Source organism: Somniosus microcephalus, chromosome 2, assembly GCF_052327205.1.
Source record: "Somniosus microcephalus isolate GS21.2 chromosome 2, FLI_Smic_1.0, whole genome shotgun sequence".
Lineage (NCBI taxonomy): Eukaryota > Metazoa > Chordata > Chondrichthyes > Squaliformes > Somniosidae > Somniosus > Somniosus microcephalus.
Genome location: NC_140988.1, coordinates 227,744,652 through 227,766,406, shown reverse-complemented (window position 1 = coordinate 227,766,406; position 21,755 = coordinate 227,744,652). Strand labels below are relative to the sequence as shown.

The 21,755-nt window shown below is 44.7% G+C and overlaps 1 protein-coding gene across 1 annotated transcript in view; it reads left to right on the top strand.

The window, feature by feature from the left end:
- Positions 1-13,774: 13,774 nt before the first annotated feature.
- nfxl1 (nuclear transcription factor, X-box binding-like 1) overlaps positions 13,775-21,755 on the top strand; it is a 217,386-nt gene continuing 209,405 nt past the window's right edge. The window contains exon 1 of the mRNA XM_085969766.1: positions 13,775-14,090. Coding sequence (XP_085825892.1) covers positions 13,904-14,090 — 187 coding nt within the window. The 5' untranslated portion in view covers positions 13,775-13,903. The remainder of the gene's footprint in view (positions 14,091-21,755) is intronic.

The window sequence follows — 21,755 nt, the reverse complement described above, 5'->3', positions numbered from 1 at the left end:
TGAAATCACCAGTCTGGATCCACACATCAAGGTTCCTCGGCACACTGACAGCTGTTCTCTTCTTTGCGAGAATGCTGGCAACAGTGGTTCGCCATGTGCTGGCCATCCCTTCACCGTTAAATCGTAGACTCGTGAGAGAGTCGGGTCATTTCGCGTTTCCTTTTCAATGGTAGAATTTGTCACCGGTAGACATTCCACTATAGTCGAGTGGAATATCTCCACTGGGTCCACTGTAGGCGCCTCTTCCACCATTGGCAACGGTAGGCGCGATAACCCGTCAGCATTCCCTTGCTGTTTTGTTCCTTTGTATTCTATGTCATATTGGTGTGCCCCTAGGAAAAGGGACCACCTCTGTAGCCTTTGCGCTGTCATAATGGGAACGCCCTTTTTAGGGTTGAATATGGAGACGAGGGGTTGATGGTCAGTCAACAAGGTAACCTTTTGTCCGTGTAGGTAATGGTTGAATTTCTTTACCCCCCACACCAGGCTGAGTGCCTTCCTGTCGATCTGGGCATAGTTATGCTCAGCTGAGTTCAATGAGCGTGACACAAAAGCTATCGGCCGCTCTGAGCCATCAGGGAATCTATGCGATAATACCGCTCCCACGCCATAAGGGGATGCATCGCACGCCAGTCTGATTGGCAGTGATGGGTTGTAATGAGCGAACACTTCCCTGGACATGATCAAGCCTTTGCATTTATGGAAGGCACGTTTACAGTCTTCGCTCCATTTCCAAACTACTCCCGTTTGTAGCAGTGCGTTAAGCGGGTGCAGAACCGGCGACAAGTTTGGTAAAAATTTATGATAGTAATTTACTAATCCCAGGAACGACCTTAATTGTGAGACATTTTCAGGCGCTCGGGCCTTTACGACCGCTTCCATTTTTTCAGGTGACTTATGCAACCCTTCTTTGTTAATGACATTGCCACAATATGATATTTGTTTCTGGAAAAATTCGCATTTGGGGCGATTTGCTCGTAGGCCCCGTTCTCTCAGCCTCGTGAGCACCTGCTCCAAGTTGGCAAGGTGCTCGTTGTCGTTTTCTCCTGTTACAAAGATGTCGTCTAGGTAGTATTGAGTCCCCGGAATCCCTTGCAGGACTTGCTCCATAGCTCTTTGCCAGATAGCCGGAGCTGATGCCACTCCGAAAACCAGTCGATTGTACTGGTACAGGCCTTTGTGTGTGTTTATCGTGAGATACTTTTTAGAGGCCTCCTCAACCTCCATCTGTAGATATGCCTGTGCTAAGTCAATTTTGGTGAAACGTTTCCCTCCGGATAGTGAGGCGAAAATATCTTCTATCCTCGGAAGAGGATACTGTACCGTGTGAAGAACCGAGTTTACAGTCACCTTGAAGTCCCCACAGATGCGAACTTTTCTCTGTTCTTCAGATTTATCATTATTCAACGTTTTCTTCATGACCGGGACGATGGGTGTTGCCCACTCGCTCCAATCTACCTTGGATAACACGCCTGCTTTTTCCAAATTCTCCAGCTCTGCCTCGACGGCTGGACGAATTGCGTATGGCACCGGCCTTGCCTTAAAAAACTTGGGAATTGCCGCATCTTCCACTTTTATTGAGGCGGTGGCACCTTTCAGGGTTCCTAGTTCCTGTTGAAACACTTCTTTGGCGTTAGCCAAGATTTCTTTTAGTCGTCCAGGTATGACGTCATCATCGTTTTTTTTCTTACTGGTCACCGTCAGTGCCTGAATGGAGTGCCAGTCTAAACGTATCTTTCTGATCCATTCACGTCCCAACAACGGTGGATCACCATCTTGCAGAACGTACAAATACAACTTCTGTATTTCCTTGCCGTTGTATACAACAGGCACCCTTATTTTCCCTCTGGGGTATACTTTCTGCCCCGTATATGTCTTCAAGACAATGGATGTGTCTTTCAAAGCTATATGCGGAAATAGCCGCTTGTAATCCCGTCGACTCATGACGGTCAGAGCTGATCCTGTAACTAGCTCCATTTTGACTGGGGACCCCGCTATCGTGAGGGTAACCCAAATGGTCTGGTAATCTTCTTTGGCAATTACATTATGTAATTTGAGACAGCTTAGTCTCTTGTTTCCAGAGTCGCTATCGCTCTTCTGGTCTTCGGAGCTGCTGTCCGTCATCATTTGTACCTTTCTGTATTTTTCCTTATTGACCTTTTTACTGTCAGCGGATTTCTTTCCAGATCTGCATAGACGTGCAATGTGTCCCATCTTTCCGCATTGCCTGCATGCTTTGTCCTTGAACCAGCAGTCCTTCTGGTCATGGGTGGATCTGCCGCAGCGATAACATCTCTCGAAACCCCATGTCATTTCATGGGTGCCGAAGTCTTGTGGCTTTTGCTGTATCTCTGCAGCTCCTCTTGCTGCTGCTTCGTATGATACAGCCACACTGAAAGCCTTGTCCAGTGTCAAATCTTTCTCAGAAAGTAGTCTTTTCTGTGTTCCTTCGCTTAGGAGACCGCAGACGAATTTGTCTCGTAGAGAATCTGCCAGTCCTGCCCTGATGTGCCTTCAATAACCACAAAACTAGAAGTTATAGACTTTAACAAGTTGGCTTTTAATCACTAAGATCAGAGCTAACATCTCAACACACCGACTGGCTCACAGGAATGAGTCATACAGATCTTGGGATCTTTAAGTAAGAGAAGTCAGGGGCGGAGCCAAGAGCCAAGACCTGGAACCTTCCAGGTTAGTCAGGAAAGAGGAAGTGAAACTATACACCGTGTGGGGGAGGGTAATATACATGAGTGCAAAACGAATACAGGCAAGACAAACAGATTTCATTACATGCCCCGAATTGGCAGTGCTTTGACAGCTTTCGTAATTCGGTGAGGTAATCAGTGTTACTTTCATTCTTGTGCTGATTCTTCCTGAAGACATTGAATCGTTCCGCTATCAGCAGCGGTGTTGGGTTTAAGTGCTCCTGTAAGGTATCAACAATCTCCTTAAAATTCTTGTCCATCGGTTTGGCTGGAGTGATCAAGTTTCGTAACAGCCCGTATGTCCTTGCGCCCATCAGATTTAGAAGTACCGATGCCTTTTTATCATCCGCTACTTCATTTGCCTTGCAATATACCTCCACTCTTTCCACATATGTGGTCCACTCTTCTATATCACTATCGAAAGCAGTAATATTGCCAGTCTTCGGCATCTTGAAAATCTAAAATGGCGCTTCCCGCGCTTTTCTTTCTTCCCCACCGAGTTAAGATGGCACCTCCCGCGCTTTCCCGCTGCTGCCGCTGCTGCCAACGCTGTTGCTGGCGATTAATTAATTAATTTTTTTTTTTTTTTTTAATTTTAATGGCGACGCACTATGGTCTTTGCGCCTCCCCAATCGTTGCTGCCAATGCTGTTCTCCGCGGTTCCCGTTGCGACCTGCAGCTTTTCGCGGTATTTCTATTTTTTTATATATCGCTTCAATAGTTTCTCCGTTACTTGGAGAACCGTTCCCGTCGTGGAGCGGACCCTCTGGGACTTTCCCCTCCCTCTGCTCGGTCCGAACGCCGACCTGCTTTGCAGCACCGGCCGCACCCTGAGTGCTCCACCCTCTCTCTCTCTTTGCTTCTGCTTCCCGACTCGCTGCCCGGCCCCATTGCAGAGCCACCCGATCGAGCTCTAGCCCGCCGCAGCCCAGAAAGGATCAGTGCACTACCTGCCACCAGCCCGTTTAGCTGGGGAAACCACAGACTGGAGACCAAGCCTGGCCCTCGTTTTCGAGTTTCTTCGAGTTATTTTTTTTTCTTGCTTCTGGCTTCGACCTTCGTCTGAGGAATCGATCCCCTTGAGGTGCTGCCGAATTGCAGGTAAGTTTGTTTCTAACTCGTCGCCACTGTTAGATCCATGTGTTAATGGAGACACGGAATGCAGGAGTTGATTTAACAAGTGTTTACTGAACAAAGTCTGGAGGTGAACTAACAACACAAGATGCTACACAGGCTTATATACCCGAGTGGTCACTACTGGTACTACAGTATACAGGGGCTTCAAAAACATAGTTCCTCTTAAAGGTACATACACTACACCTATCTCCAGAAATAGAGATAGAGAAGTCAAGGAAGGAAAGGGAAGAGTCGTATTTTCTAAGTGCCTTGTTACCATTTCCCTAATAATGATTCCAGCATTTTCCCTACTACTAATGTCAGGCTAACTGGCCTGTAGTTCCCTGTTTTCTCTCTCCCTCCTTTCTTGAATAGCAGTGTTACATTTGCACTTCTGTAAGTAAACCTTCCCTCAAACTGGAGTATGCCATTACCTACTTAATACGTAGGTAAATGCAGTGAGATCCAAGACTCAAACAGAGAGCCCCTGTCATAAGAACATAAGAAATAGGAACAGGAGTAGGCCATTTGGCCCCTTGAGCCTGCTCCGCCATTGATAAGATCATGGCTGATCTGGTCTTGGCCTCAACGCCACTTTCCTGCCCGCTCCCCAGAACCCGTGATGTAAACGGATATGATATAATTCGGATTACGGAGACATGGCTCCAGGGTGACCAAGGCTGGGAATTCAACATCCAGGGGTCTTCAATATTCAGGAAGGACAGGCAAAAGGGAAAAGAAGGTGGGGTAGCATTGCTAGTTAAAGAGAAGATTAACACAATAGTAAGGAAGGATATTAGCTCTGATGATGTGGAATCTGTATGGGTAGAGCTGAGAAATACCACGGGGCAGAAAACATTAGTGGGAGTTGTAAACAGACCCCCAAACAGTAATACTGAGGTTGGGGATGACATTAAACAGGAAATTAGAGACATGTGCAATAAGGGCACAGCAGTTATCATGGGTGACTTTAATCTACATATCGATTGGGCTAACCAAATTAGTAACAATACTGTGGAGGAGGAATTCCTAGAGTGTATACGGGATGGTTTCCTGGACCAATATGTCAAGGAACCAACTAGAGATCAGGCCACCTTAGACTGGGTATTATGTAATGAGAAAGGATTGATTAGCAATCTTGTTGTGCGAGGACCCTTGGGGAGGAGCGATCATAATATGATCGAATTCTTCATTAAGATGGCGAGTGAAGTAGTTGACTCAGAGATGAGGGTCCTGAATTTAAATAAAGGAAACTATGATGGTATGAGGCGCGAGTTGGCTAGGATGGATTGGGGAACGTTACTTAAAGGATTGATGGTGGATAGGCAATGGCAAACATTTAAAGATCGCATGGATGAACTACAGAATTTGTTCATCCCTGTCTGGCAAAAAAATAAAACAAAAAAGGTGATGCAACCGTGGCTAACAAGGGAAATTAGGGATAGCATAAAATCCAAGGAGAGGACATATAGATTGGCCAGAAAAAGCAGCAAACCTGAGGATTGGGAGCAGTTTAGGATTCAGCAAAGGAGGACAAAAGGATTAATTAAGAGGGGGAAAATAGAGCATGAGAGTAATCTTGCAGAGAACATAAAAACTGACTGTAAAAGCTTCTATAAATATGTGAAGAGAAAAAGATTGGTGAAGTCAAGCGTAGGCCCCTTGCAGTCAGAATCAGGGAATTTATAATGGGGAACAAATAAATGGCTAGCCAATTAAATACATACTTTGGTTCTGTCTTCACAAAGGAGGACACAAATAACCTCCCAGAGATGTCGGGGAACATAGGGTCTAATGAGCGGGAGGAACTGAATGAAATCAATATTTGTAGGGAAATGGTGTTAGGGAAATTGACGGGATTGAAGGCTGATAAATCCCCAGGGCCTGATAATCTACATCCTAGGGCACTTAATGAAGTGACCCTAGATATAGTAGATGCATTGCTGGTCATCTTCCAAAATTCTATAGACTCTGGCACAGTTCCCATGGATTGGAGGGTAGCTAATGTAACCCCACTATTTAAAAAAGGTGGTAGAGAGAAAACGGGGAATTATAGACTGGTAAGCCTGACATCGGTAGTGGGGAAAATGCTAGAGTCCATTATAAAAGATGTAATAGCAGAGCACTTGGAAAACAGTGACAGGATCAGACAAAGTCAACATGGATTTAGAAGAGGTAAATCGTGCTTGACTAATCTACTGGAATTTTTTGAGGATGTAACTGGTAGAATAGATAAGGGAGAACCAGTGGATGTGGTGTATTTGGACTTTCAGAAGGCTTTCGATAAGGTTCCACATAAGAGATTAGCGTGTAAAGTTAAAGCACATGGGATTCGGGGTAAGGTACTGACTTGGATAGAGAATTGGTTGGCAGACAGGAAGCAAAGAGTTGGAATAAGCGGGTCTTTTTCTGAGTGGCAGGCAGTGACTAGTGGGCTACCGCAGGGATCGGTGCTAGGACCCCAGCTATTCACAATATATATTAATGATCTAGATGAGGGAACTAGATGTAATACCTCCAAGTTTGCAGACGACACAAAGCTGGGTGGGCATGTGTGCTGTGAGGAGGATGCCGAGGAACTCCAGTATGATTTGGACAGGTTGGGTGATTGGGAAGATGCATGGCAGATGCAGTATAATGTGGATAAATGCGAGGTTATCCACTTTGGTGGCAAAAACAGGAAGGCAGATTATTATCTTATTGGCAATAGATTGGGAGAAGGGTAACTGCAACGAGACCTGGGTGTCCTTGTTCACCAGTTGCTGAAGGTAAGCATGCAGGTGCAGCAGGCGGTTAAGAAGGCAAATGGTATGCTGGCCTTCATAGCAAGAGGATTCGAGTACAGGAGCAAGGATGTTTTGCTGCAGTTGTACAGGGCCTTGGTGAGACCACACCTTGAGTATTGTGTGCAGTTTTGGTCGCCTTATCTGAATGACGTATGAGGAAAGATTGGGTCGATTGGGCTTATATTCGCTGAAGTTTAGAAGAATGAGAGGGGATCTCATTGAAACTTATAAATTCTAACAGGACTAGACAGACTAGATGCAGGAAGTATGTTCCCAATGGTGGGGGAGTCCAGAACCAGGGGTCACAGTCTAAAGATAAGGGGTAAGCCTTTTAGGACAGAGATGAGGAGAAATTTCTTCACCCAGAGAGTGGTAAACCTGTGGAATTCTCTACCACAAAAGACAGTTGAGGCCAATTCATTAAATATATTCAAGAAGGAGTTAGATATATTTCTTAAGGCTAAAAGGATCAAGGGATATGGGGAGAAAGCAGGGACAGGGTACTGAATTTGGATGATAAGCCATGATCTCATTAAATGGTGGCGCAGGCTCGCGGGGCCGAATGGCCTACTCCTGCTTCTATCTTCTATGTTTCTGTGACTCCCTTATCGTTCAAAAATCTGTCTATCTCCACCTTCAATATATTCAATGACCCAGCCTCCACAGCTCTCTGGGGTAGAGAATTCCAAAGATTCACGACCCTCTGAGAGAAGAAATTCCTCATCGCCGTCTTAAATGGGCGACCCCTTATTCTGAAACTATGCCCCCAGTTCTCAATTCCTCCACGAGGGGAAACATCCTCTCTGTATCTACCCTGTCAAGCCCCTTCAAAATCTTATATGTTTCAATAAGATCACCTCTCATTCTTTTAAACTCCAATGAGTATAGGCCCAACCTGCTCAACATTTCTTCATAAGGCAACCCCTTCATCTCAGGAATTAACCTAGTGAACCTTCTCTGAACTGCCTCCAATGCAATAATATCCCTCCTTAAATAGGGAGACCAAAACTGCATGCAGTACTCCAGGTGTGATCTCGCCAATGCCTTGTACAGTTGTAGTAAGACTTCCCTACTTTTATACTCCATCCCCCTTGCAATAAAGGCCAACATTCCATTTGCCTTCCTAATTACTTGCAGTACCTGCATGCTAACTTTTTGTTTCATATACAAGGACCCCCAGATTCCTCTGTACCGCAGAATTTTGTAGTCTCCCTCCATTTAAATAATAATTTGCTTTTTTATTTTTTTTACCAAAGTGGATAACCTCACATTTTCCTCCATCTGCCAAATTTTTGCCCACTCACTTAACCTATCTATATCCCTTTGCAGATTCTTTGTGTCCTCTTCACAACTTGCTTCACACTATCTTTGTATCAGCAGCAAATTTGGCTACATTACACTCGGTCCCTTCATCCAAGTCATTAATATAGATTGTAAACAGCTGAGGCCCCAGCACTGATCCCTGTGGCACCCCACTAGTTCCAGTTTTCCAATCTGAAAATGACCCATTTATCCCGACTCTCTGTTTCCTGTTAGTTAGCCAATCCGCTATCCATGCTAATATATTACTCCCAACCCCGTAACTTCTTACCTTGTGCAGTAACCTTTTATGTGGCACCTTAGCGAATGCCTTCTGGAAATCCAAATACAGGTTCCCCTTTATCCACCCTGCTTGTGACATCCTCAAAGAACTCTAGCAAATTTGTCAAACATGATTTCCCTTTCATAAAACCATGCTGTCTCTGCTTGACTGTATTATGATTTTCTAAATGTCCTGCTGCTACTTCCTTAATAATGGACTCCAGCATTTTCCCAATGACAGATGTTAGGCTAACTGGTCTATAGTTTCCTGCTTTCTGTCTCTCTCCTTTCTTGAATAGCGGAGTTACATTTGCGGTTTTCTAATCCGCTGGGACCTCTCCAGAATCCAAGGAATTTTGGTAGATTACAACCAATGCATCCACTATCTCTGCAGCCACTTCTTTTAAGACCCTAGGATGCAGACCATCTGATCCAGGGGACATGTCCACCTTTAGTCCCATAAGTTTGCCTAGTACTTTTTCTGTAGTGATGGTGATTGTTTTAAGATCCCCCCTCCCTATAGCCCCTTGATTATCTATTATTACTGGGATGCTTTTAGTGTCTTCTACCGTGAAGACCGATACAAAATATTTGTTCAAAGTCTCTGCCATTTCCCTGTTTCTCATTATTAATTCCCCAGTCTCATCCTCTGAGGGACCAACGTTTACTTTAGTTACTCTCTTCCTTTTTGTATACATGTAGAAGCTCTTACTGTCTGTTTTTATATTTCTTGCGAGTTTACTCTCATAATCTATCTTCTCTCTCTTTATTATTTTTTTAGTCGTCCTTTGCTGGTTTCTAAAAATTTCCCAATCCTCTGGCCTACCACTAATCTTTGCATCATTGTATGCCTTTGTTTTCAATTTGATACCTTCCTTAACTTCCTTAGTTAGCCACGGATGGTTCATTCTTCTCTTAGAGTCTTTCTTTCTCACTGGAATATATCTTTGCTGAGAGTTATGAAATATCTCCTTAAATGTCTGCCACTGCTTATCTACCATCTTACCCTTTAATCTATTTTCCCAGTCCACTTTAGCCAACTCTGTCTTCATACCTTTGTAATTGCCTTTACTTAAATTCAGGACACTAGTTTGCGACCGAAGTTTCTCACCCTCAAACTGAATTTGAAATTCTAACATGCTATGATCACTCTTCCCTAGAGGTTCATTGTAGCCACTATGTGATCTTCTTGTCTACAATACACAGAACTGTGTACTAGTGGTATTTCTCCAAACCACCTTTTTCATCAAAACCTTTAAAAATACAACATAGCCATCTATGTGGTCACCACTCAATATTTGAGCTCTCCCATCTGGATTCCCACAGCACCAAAACTGCCATAGTCAAAATCAATAAAAACATCCTGTGTAATTAGTAATGCAGCGTTACATAGAATACTAGCTGGGGGGCCCCCCGCGTTGCCAGGGCTGTTTTGGGCCGGGCGGTTTAAATCGAGTCCCAGGCTTTCGGGCCTGTCTCTGTGTCCCTCTGTGAATCTGCTGCCGGGCAACATTTTAAATCGAGTCCCAGGCTTTCGGGCCTGTCTCTGTGTCCCTCTGTGAATGTGCTGCCGGGCAACATTTCTACTTTTTAATACCTTGAAAGATGAAAGTTAAAGTACTTATAAAACGTTTTTGGTAAATCTTATGTTATTTTTAAAAGAGATACTAACTTTTTCGAAGCTGGATTAGCAGATTTTGAGCTGGAAGTAGCTGAAGCAATGGTTGCCCGATGCCTGAGTTCAAAATCATTAGTCCCGCCCACAGACGCAGCGATTGGCCAACCATCAGGTGACTGAACTGCAGGATTGGTCAATCATGACGGCACAGGATTGGTCGAACCTTGACGTCAGTCAATCAATGCTAATTAGCAGATAATGAGCGTAATTTTGAAGGTTTTTTGTATAACGCGCGAACAATTTTTGTCCGACCGAAAAGTAAATACGCTTACGACCGTCCTGGAAGCGTAAGCTTTCTTTGGACGTAATGCGCGGGCAGGTATGCCCTATAACTTTCGAGCATATAGCCGGACAGACAAAATGTAAGGAACCGCTTTTAAGAAGATAGAAGATAGATATAGATAGAGCACAGAAACAGGCCATTCGACCCAACCAGTCCATGCCAGTGTTTATGCTCCACTCGAGCCTCCTCCCATATTTGCTCATCTGACTCTATCAGCATAACTCTCTATTCCCTTCTCCCTCATATGCTTGTCTAGACTCCCCTTAAATACATCGATACTATTTGCTTCAACTACTCCCTGTGGTAGCGAGTTCCACATTCTCATCACTCTCTAGGTAAAGAAGTTTCTTCTGAATTCCCTATTTGATCTATTGGTGACTATCTTATATTGATGGCCTTTAGTTTTGCTTTTCCCCACAAGTGGAAACACTCACTCTGTATCTACTCTTATCAAAACCTTTCATGATTTTAAAGACCTCTATTAGGTCACCCCTCAGCCATCTCTTTTCAAGAGAAGAGACCCAGCCTGTTCATCCTTTCCTGATAGGTATAACCTCACATTTCTGGTATCATTCTTGTAAATCTTTTTTGCACCCTCTCCAGTGTCTCTCAGGTTGCAAAATTCTGGGAATTTTTAAAAGAGCAAACTTTCCATGGGAATTTTCGGGAATTTATGGGAATTTGGGGAATTTAGAGTTTTTTTGCACACTGATAGTTTTTGTCTCTGACCCTTGTATTATCTTTGTCATCAAAATAGACATACTGTTCCATACAAATAAAAACAGGCTTTCAAAACTTTATTTAGGTTATAATTTTGAACTTTATTGAACCCCCACAAAAAAGACCCATCTAAAATAAAAAGAGCATCAGCTTATTTACCCTGTAATTTGTCCTTATTTTGTCCCTTTGAGTCTTCTACTCATGAGTCTTCTGAGTCTTCTACTCATCATTGCTCCTCCTGATTCTCTGACTCTGGCTCTGACGTGTCCATTTCCTCCTCTGTGTCACTGTCTAGCTGTGTGGTGGACACTTCTGTATCTGACTCAACAAGTTGTAGGTTCGCCCGGATAGCCACCAGTTTCTCTACTCTCTTGTTAGTCAGCCTGTTGCGCACCTTTGTATGCGTATTCCCAAAAAGTGACCAGTTTCGTTCAGAGGCCGCTGATGAAGGTGGGATTTGGAGTATCACCGATGCAATGGGTGACAGGGCCTCAGATGCACAAAGTCCCTTCCACCAAGTATGTGCACTGATATGCTTGCATGATTCCCATATCCCGTCCCCATTCCAAAGACCTTGCTTGGTAGAGAACTTTGCCAGACTTCCCAGAACTTTGCCCACGTCCAGATTGAGGTGGCGTGAGAGGGTAGAAATCACACTGTAAGCGCTGTTGATCTGTTCTCCAGAAAGTATTGGTCTCCCAACATGCTTTGGGTCCAGCATGTATGCTGCAGCATGAATCGTCTTGACACAAAATTCTTGAATCGTCTGTATGAATTGAACAATTGCCTTCTCCTCTGCTTTGAGCAGCAGGGATGTGGGTCGGGCAATGCTGATTTGTTCTTTTAAATCAGCAAAAAGCCTGAGAACATCTGACAAGACAGCGTCATCTCCTTCAATCTGAGCAATTGCAGATGCTACTGGTGAGAGTGGTTTAAGGCTGCTAACCACTCTCTCCCAAAACACATCATCCAGCAGTATTTTCTTGATGGTGGTTTCCATATCCCCAGACTGGGATATTGCCATTTCTTGCAGCGACTCCTTACCCTCCAGAAGGCTGTTGTACATTATGACAACGCCACCCCATCTAGTGTTGCTGGGCAGCTTCAGTGTGGTGTTCTTGTTCTTTGTCATTTGCTTGGAGTTGTAGGTTGCTGCAACTATCTGTTTTCCCCTGACATACTTAACAACTTGCTTGGCTCTCTTGTACAGTGTTTCCATGGTTCTCAAACCCATGATGTCCTTGAGGAGCAGGTTGAGCCCATGAGCTGCGCACCCAATAGACGTAATATGAGGGTAGGCCTCCTCCACTTGAGCCCAAGCAGCCTTCATATTCGCAGCATTGTCAGTAACTACTGCAAAGACCTTTTGTGATCCAAGATCGTTGATGACCGCTTTCAGCTCATCAGCAATGTATGTGCCTGTGTGTCTGTTGTCCTTCGTGTCTGTGCTCTTGAAGAACACTGGGAGAGGAGTGGAGACAATGTAGTTTATGATGCCCTCCCCTCGTACATTTGACCACCCATCTGAGGTAACTGCAACACAGTCTGCCATCTCTATCATTTCTTTGAGCTTTCCTTGGACTCTTGTTATACTCAGCCTCCTGCAAATAAGTAGACAAAGCATGTCTGGTGGGAGGACAGTATGCAGGGCGAATAACATTGAAAAATCTCTTCCAGTACACATTGGCTGTGAGCATGAGGGGTGAGCCTGTCGCATATACAGCTCGAGCAAGGCACTCATCTGCATTCTTCTGGCTATGGTTATCCATTGTATCAAAGAACCTTCCAAGTGGGCCAGGAGTTGCTGATGACAAGGAGCCTGATGCTGAATGTGAACCATCATCTTCTTGAATGGAAGCAGAGGAACTCTGGGCTGACTGCTGTGAGTGAAATTGTTGCATTTGGATAAATGTTGCTGCATCTTTGTGGCATTCTTTACATATGGCTTTGTACAGTGTTTGCACATGTACATAGTCTTTCCATCTTTAATGCCTGGGGTAAAATGCTTCCACACATCCGATGGTAAATGTGGCATTGTTCTATGCAGAGAAATAAAGGGCATTCGTCTGTGTCGAGCTGCGGTCGATCAGCACGATTGCAACAGGGTGAGTACATTTTTCCTGATGCTCCATGTGATGGAAGCATGACCTGTGCACACACAATGCTACATCACCAATAGAGGGAACTAATCGCTCATCCACTCATCCAACCAATCAGGACACATTTGTTCACACACACACAAAACTTGTAATTATTAAAACAAGCCAAGTAAGAAGATAAACATATATTGATTAAGAAATTCCTTAATAATTAAGATTCCATCTCTGTTAGTAATTTTAAGAGAGGACCTGTGGAAAAAAATGAAAGAAATACAAAAAAAAATTATGCATCTGCTTTTTTTGGGCAAAATTCCCAAGCTAAACTTCCCGTGGAAGACCGGAAACTTTCCACCCCTTCGCAACCCTAAGTGTCTTTATATCCTTTTTATAATATGGTGACCAGAATTGTATGCAATACTCCAAGTGTGGTCTAATCAAGGTTCAATACAAGTTTAGCTTGTGTTTCCTCCATGACTTCTCTGCCACACTGTTAACAACTCCATTCATCAGCAATCGTCACCTTCCTCCACCGACTTGATCTATCTCTGTGGTACAGACTCTCCTCAATCCGGAGTGCAGTAACTGTTGGGGAAGGTATCAGTGCAACCAAGAGGAGACCACGACGCCCTGGGAGGCACGTGACAGAAAATCCCACGCTCGCGCAAAAATTCCGAGTGGCGGATCGGAACAGGCGTGGGGGCAGCACCGTCACTGCACACGTCACTAGTTACGATGAACGAGACATAAAAACTACAATTCCCACAATGCAACGGGCTTTAAGTGCGCATGCGTAATGATTTATGCCGCGTGTCTGGCTGAGGCATGCGCAGTGGTGCTCGGTTTGCCCTGCTGTGCGTGAAGCTGACTCAAATGTCTTGGGGGCCGGTTGCAATCGATGTGTTTATAGGGGTGCAGGATCCAAGCGGAGGAAGAGCATGGAACCAGCTTGGCGGCAGGCAGGTCGGGGCCGGGGACGCGGGAGGGGCAAAACAGGCGTCAGTCAAGTGGCTGGATCCGCACGACAAGCACAGGCTGGCGAAGGAGATGGCAGGCCCGCGAATGGAAGGGGCTCGAGCCTTGGCAGCAGCAGCAGGTCAAGGAGTCAGCCCGTTGCAGCTAATGGTAAATAATCCGATGCAAAAAACTTAATGGTACAGATGATGCCTCTCATATGACTTTGACTCTATAACTGCAAGTTTCACCATCTTACTGAAAATACCTTGTTTGACACCAAATTCAGTGTTTTAAACCACTTTTACTGCTATGGTTCCAGGGATGAGGGTTACAGTTACGTGAATAGATTGGAGAAGCTGGGGTTGTTCTCCTTGGAGCAGAGAAGGTTCAGAGGCGATCGGATAGAGGTGTTTAAAATCATGAAGGGTTTAGATAGAGTAAATAAGTTTTCTATGTTTTCTTATATGTCTATAAAGAGAAACTGTTTCCAATGGCTAAAGGATCGATAACCAGAGGGCACAGATTCAAGGTGATTGGCAAAAAGGACCAAAGGCAACATGAGGAAATTTTTTTTTATGCATTGAGTGGTTAGGATTTGGAATGCACTGCCTGATCGGGTGGTGGAAACAGATTCAGTAGTAGCCTTCAAAAGGGAATTGGATAAATACTTGAAGGAGAAAAAAATGCAGGGATATGGGAAAAGAGCGGGGGAGTGGGACTAACTGGATTGCTCAAGAAAGAGCTGGTGCAGACTCGATGGGCCAAATGGCCTGCTTCTGTGCTATACGATTCTATGATTCTATGAACTTGAAAACATAACAAATGTCCTAAGGAGCTTCAGTTGTGGAAGGAAAAATTGGACGTTGAATCAAAGAATGAGATGTTGGAAGCGGTGACCAAAAGATGACCGAAGAGGTGGGTTTTAAGAACATAAGAAATAAGAGCAGAAGCAGGCCATACGGTCCCTCGAGCCTGCTCCACCATTCAATAAGATCATGGCTGATCATTGACCTCAACTCCACTTTCCTGCCCGATCTCCATATCCATTGATTCCCCATGAATCCAAAAATCAATCTATCTCGGCCTTGAATATATTCAAAGATTCAGCATTCACAGCCCTCTGGGGCAGAGAATTCCAAAGATTGACAACCCTCTGAGTGAAGAAATTCCTTCTCATCTCGATCTTAAATGGCCTACCCCTTATCTTGAGACTATGCCCCCCAGTTCTAGATGCTCCAGCCAGGGGAAACAACCTCACAGCATCTACCCTGTCTATCCCCTTCAGAATCTTGTATGTTTCAATGAGATCACCTCTCATTCTTCTAAATTCCAGAGAGTTTAGGCCCATTCTACACAATCTCATCATCGGACAGCCCTCTCATCCCAGGAATCAATCCAGTGAACCTTTGTTGCACCGCCTTCAAGGCAAGTATATCCTTCCTTGGATAAGGAGACCAAAACTGTGCACAGTACTCCAGGTGTAGTCTCATCAAGGCCCTGTACAATTGTAGCATAACTTGCTTACTCTTATACTCCAACCCCCTTGCAATAAAGACCAACATGCCATTTGCCTTCCTTATTGCTAGCTTTCTGTGTTTCTTGCACGAGGACACCCAAATCTCTCTCAACAACATTAAAAAGTTTCTCTCCCTTTAAAAAATATTCTGTTTTTCTATTCTTCCTATCAGAGTGAATAACCTCACATTTCCCTACATTTTGCTCCATCTGCCACCTCACTGCCCACTCACTTAGAGTCTGCAAAGGGATATAGATAGACTTTGTGTTCTCCTCGCAGCTTACTGTCCCACCTAGCTTTGTATCACCAGCAAACTTGGATACATTACACTCAGTCCCTTCATCTAGGTCATTAAGAACATAAGTAGGAGCAGGAGTAGGCCATACGGCCCCTCGGGCCTGCTCTGCCATTCAATAGGATCATGGCTGATCTGAATCTAGACTCACGTCCACTTCCCTGCCCTCTCCCCGTAACCCCTAATTCCCTTATCTGCTAGGAAACTGTCTATCTCCATTTTAAATTTATTTAATGTTGCAGCTTCCACAGCTCTCTGGGGTAGCAAATTCCATAGATTTACTACCCTCTGAGTGAGGAAGTTTCCCCTCATCTCAGTTTTGAAAGGGCAGCCCCTTATTCTTAGATTATGCCCCCTAGTTCTAGTCTCACCCATCAGTGGAAACATCCTCCCCGCATCCACCCGATCAAGCCCCCTCACAATCTTATATGGTGTGGAGATGCGGAGTTGGACTGGGGTGGACAAATGTAAGAAGTCACACAACACCAGGTTATAGTCCAACAGCTTTATTTGAAATCACAAGCTTTCGGAGCGCTGCTCCTTCTGAAGAAGGAAAGCTTGTGATTTCAAATAAAGCTGTTGGACTATAACCTGGTGTTATGTGACTTCTTACAATCTTATATGTTTCGATAAGATCGCCTCTCATTCTTCTGAACTCCAATGAGTAGAGTCCCAACCTACTCAACCTTTCCTCATACGTCAACCCCCTCATCTCCAGAATCAACCGAGTGAACCTTCTCTGAACTGCCTCGAGAGCAAGTTTATCTTTTCTTAAATATGGAAACCAAAACTGCACGCAGTATTCCAGGTGTGGCCTCACCAGTACCCTGTATAACTGCAGCAAGACTTCCCTGTTTTTATACTCCATCCCCCTTGCAATAAAAGCTAAGATTCCATTGGCCTTCCTAATCACCTGCATACTAACTTTTTGTGTTTCATGCACCAGGACCCCCAGATCCCTTTGTACTGTAGCACTTTGCAGTTTCTCTCCATTTAGATAATAACTTGTTCTTTGATTTTTTTCTGCCAAAGTGCATAACCTCACACTTTCCAACATTATATTGCATCTGCCAAATCTCTGCCCACTCACTTAGCCTGTCTATGTCCTTTTGCAGGTTTTTTATGTCCTCCTCACTCATTGCTTTCCCTCCCATCTTTGTATCGTCGGCAAACTTGGATATGTTGCACTCGGTCCCTTCCTCCAAATCGTTAATATAGATTGTAAAGAGTTGGGGTCCCAGCACTGATCCCTGCGGAACACCACTAGTTACTGATTGCCAGCCCGAGAACGAACCATTTATCCCAACTCTTTGTTTTCTGTTAGATAGCCAATCTTCCACCCATGCCAGTATATTGCCCCCAATCCTGTGATTTCTTATCTTGATCAGTAATCTTTTGTGTGGAACCTTGTCAAATGCCTTTTGGAAGTCCAAATACACTACATCCACTGGTTACCCTTTATCCACCCTGTATGTTACATCCTCAAAGAATTCGAGCAAATTTGTCAAACATGACTTCCCCTTCATAAAACCATGCTGACTCTGTCCTACTAAATTATGTTTATCCAAATACTCTGTTACTGTTTCCTTAATAATGGACTCCCAACATTTTGTCAACCACAGATGTTAGGCTAACTAGTCTATAATTTCCAGCTTTTTGTCTACTTCCCTTCTTAAATAAGGGTGTTACATTAGCAGTTTTCCAATCTGCCGGGACCTTTGCTGAGTCCAGGGAGTTCTGGAAAATAATCACCAATGCATCCACAATCCCTACCACCACTTCTCTCAAGACCCTAGGATGTAGGCCATCAGGTCCGGGGGATTTATCCGCCTTAAGTCCCATTATTTTACTGAGTACCATCTCCTTAGTGATTTTAATCGTCTTTAGCTCCTCCGCCCCCCCCCCCCCCCATTGCCCCCTGTTTGTCCAGTGTTTGGATATTTTTAGTGTCCTCTACTGTAAAGACCGATAGAAAATATTTGTTCAGCGTCTTTGCCATCTCCATGTTCCCCACCACTAGTTTCCCGGTCCCATCCTCTAGGGGACCAATGTTCACTTTAGCCACCCTTTTTCTTTTTATATAGCTGTAGAAACTCTTGCTATCTGTTTTTATATTTTTTGCTAGTTTACTTTCATAATCTATCTTCCCTTTCTTAATTAATCTTTTAGTTACTGTTTGCTGGCTTTTAAATGCTTCCCAATCTTCTATCCTCCCACTAGATTTGGCTACTTTATATGCCCTTGTTTTCAGTCGGATACTATCCTTTATTACTTTACTAAGCCACGGATGGCTGTCTTTTCTTTTACTCCCTTTTTTCCTCAGTGGAATATATTTATCTTGAAAGATGTGAAATATCTCCTTGAATGTAGACCACTGCTCTTGTACCGTCTTACACTTTAATCTGTTTTCCCCGTCCACTTTAGTCAATTCTACTCTCATACCTTCATAGTCTCCTTTTATTTAAGCTCAGTACGCTGGTTTGAGATCCAACTCTCTCACCCTCAAACTGAATTTGGAATTCAACCATATTATGGTCACTCATTCCAAGGGGATCCTTTACTAGGACATTTTTTATGAATCCTGTTTCATTACACAGGCCCAGATCTAAGATTGCCTGCCCCCTGGTTGGTTCAGTTACATACTGCTCAAGGAACCCGTCCCTAATACATTCTATGAACTCTTCCTCAAGGCTGCCATGCCCAATTTGATTAGTCCAGTCAATATGAAAGTTAAAATCCCCCATGATTATAGCTGTTCCCTTATTACAAGCCCCAACTATTTCCTGATTTATACTCCGACCAACAGAGTTGCACCCTGGGCAGCACGGTGGCATAGTGGTTAGCACTGTTGGCTCACAGCGCCAGGGACCCGGGTTCGAACCCGGCCTCGGGCGACTGTCTGTGTGGAGTTTGCACATTCTCCCCGTGTTTGCGTGGGTTTCCTCCGGGTGCTCCGGTTTCCTCCCACAGTCCAAAGATGTGCGAGTTAGGTTGATTGGCTATGATAAATTGACCCTTAGTGTTAGGGGGATTAAATACATGGGGTTACGGGGATAGGGTGGGATATGTGTTGGTGTAGGGGTTACGGGGATCGGGTGGGATATGTGTCGGTGCAGGCTCGATGGGCCGAAATGGCCTCTATCTGCACTGGGGTTTCTGTGATTCTGTTTCTGTGAATTGTTAGGAGGCCGATAGACTACGCCCACTAGTGACTTTTTCCCCTTCTTATTCCTTATCTCCACCCAAACTATTTCACTATCCTGATCCTTTGACCCAATATCATTTCTGACTATTGCAGTGATTCCATCCTTGATTAACATAGCAACCCCACCTCCCTTTCCTTCCTGTCTGTCCTTCCTAATTGTCAAATAGCCCTGTATGTTTAGTTCCCAGTCATGATTATCTTGCAGCCATGTTTCCGTAATGGCCACCAGATCATACCCATGTGTAGTTATTTGTACCGTCAACTCGTCAATTTTGTTACGAATGCTGCGTGCATTCAGGTAAAGAACTTTCAAATATGTTTTCTGACAATTTATTCCTGCTTTTACCCCTTTTACTACTTTACCTTTATCGTTATACATTCTGTCCCTTCCTGACACGCTCTGGTTTTTAATTCCCCCACTGCTACCTTGCTCTATTGCCTTCTCCGCTGTCATTTTTATTTTTCGCTCTCTTAAAACCTCCCCCCCACTAATTAGTTTAAAGCCCTCTCTACAGCCCTAGTTATTCGATTCGCCAGGACTCTAGTCCCAGCATTGGCCAAGTGAAGTCCGTCCCAACGGAACAGCTCCTTCCTGTCCCAGTACTGGTGCCAGTGTCCCAGGAAGCAAAACCCATTTCTCCCACACCAGTCTTTGAGCCACGCATTTAACTCTCTAATTTTATTTACCCTAGCCAAATTTGCACGTGGCTCAGGTAGTAATCCAGAGGTTATTACCCTTGTGGTTCTGCTTTTTAATTTGGCCCCTAGCTGCTCAAACTCCCTCAGCAGAACCTCCTTCCTTGTCCTATCTATGTCGTTGGTACCAACATGGACCACGACAACCGGATCCTCCCCCTCCCACTCCATGTTTCTCTCCAGCCCAGAGGAGATGTCCTTAACCCTGGCACCGGGCAGGCAACACAGCCTTCGGGACTCTCGCTCTCGGCTGCAAAGAACTCTATCTATCCCCCTAACGATACTATCCCCTACCACTACAACATTTCTTTTATCTCCCCCCACTTGAATGGCCCCCCGCTCCACGGTGCTGTGGCTGGGTTGCTCATCCTCCCTGCAGTCCCCGTTCCCATCCTCACAGGGAGTAAGAGCCTCAAACCTGTTGGACAAGAGCAAGGGCTGCGGCTCCTCCAACACTACCTCCTGGATCCCCGTACCTGCCTCACTTCTAGTCACACCATCCTGACCCTGGCCATGGACTACATCTGAATTAATTAATCTAATTGGTGTGACTACCTCCTGATACACAGAGTCCAGGTAACTCTCCCCCTCCCTGATGTGTCTCAGTGTTTGAAGCTCGGACTCCAGCTCTTCAACACGGAGCCGGAATTCCTCGAGCAGCCAACACTTACTGCAAATGTGATCACTGTGAGCATCAATGGTGTCCACCAGCTCCCACATATTGCAGCAGCAACACATCACCTGATCTCCCATTCTATGTAATTAATTAAATTTATTAATATTATTCTTAAATACCCTCTGCCCCGATTCTAGATGATGAATATCGCACCTTAGAAACTATAAACCACAGAGTTTAAGCTTCAAAAGAGAAAAATACTCACCAACCAATCACTTACCCGCTTTCTGGTGACGTCACACTTGGATTACTTTTTACCTCTCTCCTTCCCTCTGACTTCGGAGACTGGAGACTGGTACACCTTACCTGGGTCTCTGAAGCCTTTTTAAGCTTCCCGCTCGCGCCTCCCGCTGACACCCGCGGTCTGAGGCCTTACCTGGGTCTCTGAAGCCTTTTTAAGCTTCCCGCTCGCGCCTCCCGCTGACACCCGCGGTCTGAGGCCTTACCTGGGTCTCTGAAGCCTTTTTAAGCTTCCCGCTCGCGCCTCCCGCCGACACCCGCGGTCTGAGGCCTTACCTGGGTCTCTGAAGCCTTTTTAAGCTTCCCGCTCGCGCCTCCCGCTGACACCCGCGGTCTGAGGTCTTACCTGGGTCTCTGAAGCTTTTTAAGCTTCCCGCTCGTGCCTCCCGCCGATACCCGCAGTCTGATATAGATTGTAAATAGCTGAGGCCCCAACACTGATCCTTGCGGCACTCCACTAGTTACAGCCTGCCAACCTGAAAAAGATCCGTTTATCCCTACTCTCTGTTTTCTGTCCGTTAACCAATCCTCTATCTATGCTACTATATTACCCCCAACCCTAATCTTGTGTAATAACCTTTTATGTGGCACCTTATCGAATGCCTTCTGGAAATTCAAATATACTACATCCGCCAATTCTCCTTTATCTACCCTGCTAGTTACATCCTCAAAACACTGAAATAAATTTGTCAAACACGATTTCCCTTTCATAAAACCATGGTGACTCTGCCTAATCATGTTATGATTTTCTAAGTGCCCTGATACCACTTCCTTAACAATGGACTCCAGCATTTTCCTGACAACTGATGTCAGGCTAACTCACCTGTAGTTCCCTGTTTTTTCTCTCCCTCCCTTCTTAAACAGTGGTGTTACATTGTGACCTTCCAAACTGCTGGGACCATTATCGAATCTAGGGAATTTTTGGAAGATCAAAACAAATGCATCCACTATATCTTCAGTCAACTCTTTTAGAACTCAAGGATGTAGGCCGTCAGGTCCAGGGGATTTGTTGGCTTTTAGTCCCATTAGTTTCTCTAGTACTTTTTCTCTACTTATTAATTACGGTAAGTTCCTCACCCTCATTAGACCCTTGGTTCCCCACCATTTTTGATATGCATTTTGTGTCTTCTACTGTGAAGACAGATACAAAATATTTGTTTAACGTTTCTGCCATTTCCTTATTCCCCATAATAATTTCTCCTGTC